This window comes from Marmota flaviventris, chromosome 5, assembly GCF_047511675.1.
Source record: "Marmota flaviventris isolate mMarFla1 chromosome 5, mMarFla1.hap1, whole genome shotgun sequence".
In the NCBI taxonomy this organism is placed as follows: Eukaryota; Metazoa; Chordata; class Mammalia; order Rodentia; family Sciuridae; genus Marmota; species Marmota flaviventris.
The window spans coordinates 3,675,572-3,679,524 of record NC_092502.1 but is presented as its reverse complement, the minus strand read 5'-3'; the positions used below and the strand labels follow the sequence as shown (position 1 = coordinate 3,679,524).

The 3,953-nt window shown below is 39.0% G+C and overlaps 1 protein-coding gene across 1 annotated transcript; it reads left to right on the top strand.

Moving 5' to 3' along the window:
• The first annotated feature begins 3,020 nt into the window (after nucleotides 1-3,020).
• Nucleotides 3,021-3,953, top strand: LOC139705623 (olfactory receptor 2L8-like). Its single transcript, XM_071611780.1, has one exon. It carries the CDS (start codon nucleotides 3,021-3,023, stop codon nucleotides 3,951-3,953), a length of 933 nt encoding a protein of 310 aa, XP_071467881.1.

Below are 3,953 nucleotides of genomic sequence, written 5' to 3'. Positions count from 1 at the left end.
GGCTTTCAAGTGATTTTTAATTTTATTCATTGTTTCATTTACTGGTATCATTTGTTGATTTTTATCATCTCTATGCTTTATTGAAATGGTGTTTTATCTCCTGTGCTTGTTCTTTTAATTCATAGAACATTTAATAATCAATTTTTATATTATTTCTCTGGATTCAATTCATCTGCAGGATCTTTTGTTAGTGAATTGTGAATTTAGGGATGAAATTTATTTGTCTTTTTTTTTCATATGTTCAAAGGTCTTGGACTTGGGCTTCATCTGAATTTGATTCCCCTTCTTTAATATGGGTGTCCTTTTTGTGTAGTTTTGTTTGTTTGTTTGTTTGTTTCAGAGTTCATCCACATACAAGTAGATGTCCAGGAGTGTGATATGAGATCTTTTAGGGTTGTTCCTCCTTGGCTTGGTTATTGGTTTGTGATTGTAGGCTCCCCAATTCTATGTGTTGAAATAATGTTGAGTCTCATATGTGATTAGATCCTGTATGGGATGAGATCCACTTTTACTTGGCTGAGTTTTGGTACTTTCAGCTGCAGGATCTCTACTCTGTAACATATTCTAATCACTCTCCAGTCCCTGTTGGTGGAAAGTGGAACCAGGAAGAGCGTTAATGTTAGCAACAGATGTACAGCCTCAAGATAAATATCTTTAATACTAATTGCCATTTGTATAGAAATGGTGAGGTTATAACCAAAACAGTACAAAGAAATGAGAAAAGAAGTGATATAAAAAAAGCCTTAATGAGGAGTGAGGAGCTTGTTTTTGCTTAGGTGGTCAAAACTGTGCGCAGTTGTAGATTTTTATTTTTTATTGTAGGAAGCCATCCATGAAATGCATGAGGAACTTCTGTCGGTGAGGAAGCCAGGGAGTGTGGGGTCTGGCACTGGGAACTTTCCATGGCTCTCCCACAGCAATAGATTGCCCAATGCCTGTGACCTTCCCCTCCACTCTGCTAGAAGGCTCCTCATAGTAGCTCTGGACATGGGCATAACCTATTGGGAATTGAACTGCCCACCTTTAACTGTTTTTAGAAGAAAAGATTGTGTAGAATCTCTTTGATGTTCCCTGATATAGATAAAGCAGGCACCGTCTCTGTTTTATCTAGAAGCTCCATCTACCTGATCAGCTTGCCTGTCCTGCCCCTGCTTTGAAATTCCCTTTTTTCTGTGTTTTGTTTCACCTTTCTAATTTTCCTAGGTTTTATTTCTCAGACCTCCCATTCCACCCAAGGGGAACCCCATTCCTACTGCTCACACGGGACATGGGCGAGAATTTATATTAATTTTTGGCTCTGTAAGCCTTAAGTCAAGGTCTAGGCTTTTTAAAATTTAATTATTTTTGTGCTTCTCATTCAGCTAACAGCCTTTGTGTCTGGAAGCCAAAACTAGTTGTAGTAACTGTCACCTCCCTTTCTCCCGGTTCAGGGTGCAATAGACTAGGGGATGTTGAGTAACTGTGTCTCTACTGTAGCAGGCTGTACAGAGTTATGAATCAGAAGTACCAGTAGTTGAGGTTTAGTCTTGCCTGGGTTTGGGTGAGTGTTTGAGATTTAATCCCACCCCACTATGTCTGGGGGGATATTGAACTTTGCTGAACATCTGGATTTGTGGGGCCACTGGTAAAACTAGGGCATAGGAACTAACACTCCACAGATTTTATATTCACTGTTATGAATATAAATTGTTGGGTATGTGCCCTGGAGTGCAGATGCACCCGTGTGACTCTTACAGACATCTTCCCAATAGCTCTTAAGGGGCATCAACACAAAGAGTGCACTATTTCCTTGATATCTGGAGCTTCTAATGCTCCACATGGAATTTTCTTATTATCTATTTCAGTCACTCTGTTTCAGACATATTCTTAGGACCTTAACTGGTGACTGCTGATAACTTCTTTTACAAGCTGCATAAAAGTGCTGACAAGTAGTACTTACAGATGTTTCCAAATTTGGCCACCAGTTTCCACACTGGTGATCCTGGTTCCTGGATGAGTATCCACACATGGGTGGAGTGATTTTTAGTTGGTTTTCCTGAACAACTTCCCCACCAACACTGGGACCATTAAGTTAAGCTTCTTCTCTATTCCACATCTCCTCTCAAGGCAATTATTCTAATATTCTTATTTTATCCATCACAATCTCATTTCTTTCTATATTCCATCCCTCCCCTCAGCAGGTGCAACTGCTACCTGCTGCTACTAATCAATTTGATGTATCTCTAGCATATTATTTCTTACATTGTCTTTGAACTGGGGAATCTCTGTGTCATATAGGGTTTCCTTTACACTTCAGTGTATGTTTCAATGAGTTCCCTTAGTCACCCACCTTTCTATGGAGCAATCACCCCACTATCTTGGGCAGGTACAAAGTAAATTCTGGGAAGTGCATCCTTCCTCTAATTTGCAATCTTCCATATAATAATCCAGTCTAGATTTCTGAACAGAAAACCAAATAATAATTATTGATTTAAAAGAAGTTGCTAATGATGTTATTGTACAAATTCTACTCAAGAAGAAACAAAAAATCTTTACAATGAAAAACAAATATAAAATTTTAGACTTAAGTCTTAAGCAATAAATATGGAAGAAATGAGTCATACTGTGAGGGTTTTAACATGTTTTTATTTATAAACCTACATTTGTGCATTTACATGAATTTTCTATGCCTGTAGTTTGAGTGTACCTTCTGACTTGGATAACTTATAAATTTGTGTGCAACCATAAAGCATACATGCTAAGAAGTTGAAACACAAATATTTTTGTTCAATAAATTTTCAGATTTATCACAAAATATTTTTATCATAAATTTCTGTCTCAGAAAGTACCAATCTCTAAGGAAGAATATTAGATTTTTTTATAAGTAAGGAACACTGGTTCTTTGTTTAAGAGGCATAGATTTTATGAATAAGCCACAGAGTCTAATTACACTAAGGAATTTTTCCAAATAGGCTTCATATAATGTATTTGACCTAACTAATTTTTGTATCTTCCTTTAGGATAAACCATATGAAACCTATATGGAATATTACAATCAAACATCAACTGATTTCATTTTTTTGGGATTGTTCCCATCATCAACAAGTGGCCTTTTCCTCTTCATTTTCATTGCTCTCATCTTCCTAATGGCTCTAATAGGCAACCTGACCATGACCCTTCTCATCCTCCTGGATATCCATCTCCACACACCCATGTATTTCTTGCTTAGTCAGCTCTCCCTCATTGACCTAAGCTACATCTCCACAATTGTTCCTAAGATGGCTTCTGCTTTCCTCTTTGGAAACAAGTCTATCTCATTCATTGGATGTGGGATTCAGAGTTTCTTTTTCCTGACTTTAGCAGGTGCAGAAACACTATTGTTGACATCTATGGCCTATGACCATTATGTGGCAATTTGCTGTCCTCTCCACTATCACATCCGCATGAACAAAAGAATTTGTGTGCTCATGATATTGGGATCTTGGATGATGGGCTCTGTCAACTCCTGTGCACACACCATATATGCTCTCCATATCCCTCACTGCAGATCCAGGATCATCAATCATTTCTTCTGTGATGTCCCTGCCATGTTGACCCTGGCCTGCATGGACACCTGGGTCTATGAGTACACAGTGTTTGTGAGCACTACACTTTTTCTGGTGTTTCCATTCATTGTAATTGTTTGCTCTTATGGTCATATTCTCCTTGCCATCTGCCATATGCACTCGGGGGAGGGGAGGAAGAAAGCCTACTCCACCTGCAGCACCCACCTCACTGTGGTGACCTTCTACTATGCACCTTTTGCTTACACTTACCTACACCCAAGATCCCTCCGCTCTCCAGCAGAGGACAAGGTTCTGGCTGTCTTCTACACCATCCTCACTCCAATGCTCAACCCCATCATCTACAGCCTGAGGAACAAGGACTTGATGGGGGTTTTCAGCAGATTGACTCAAAGAATCTGTTCTGTGTAG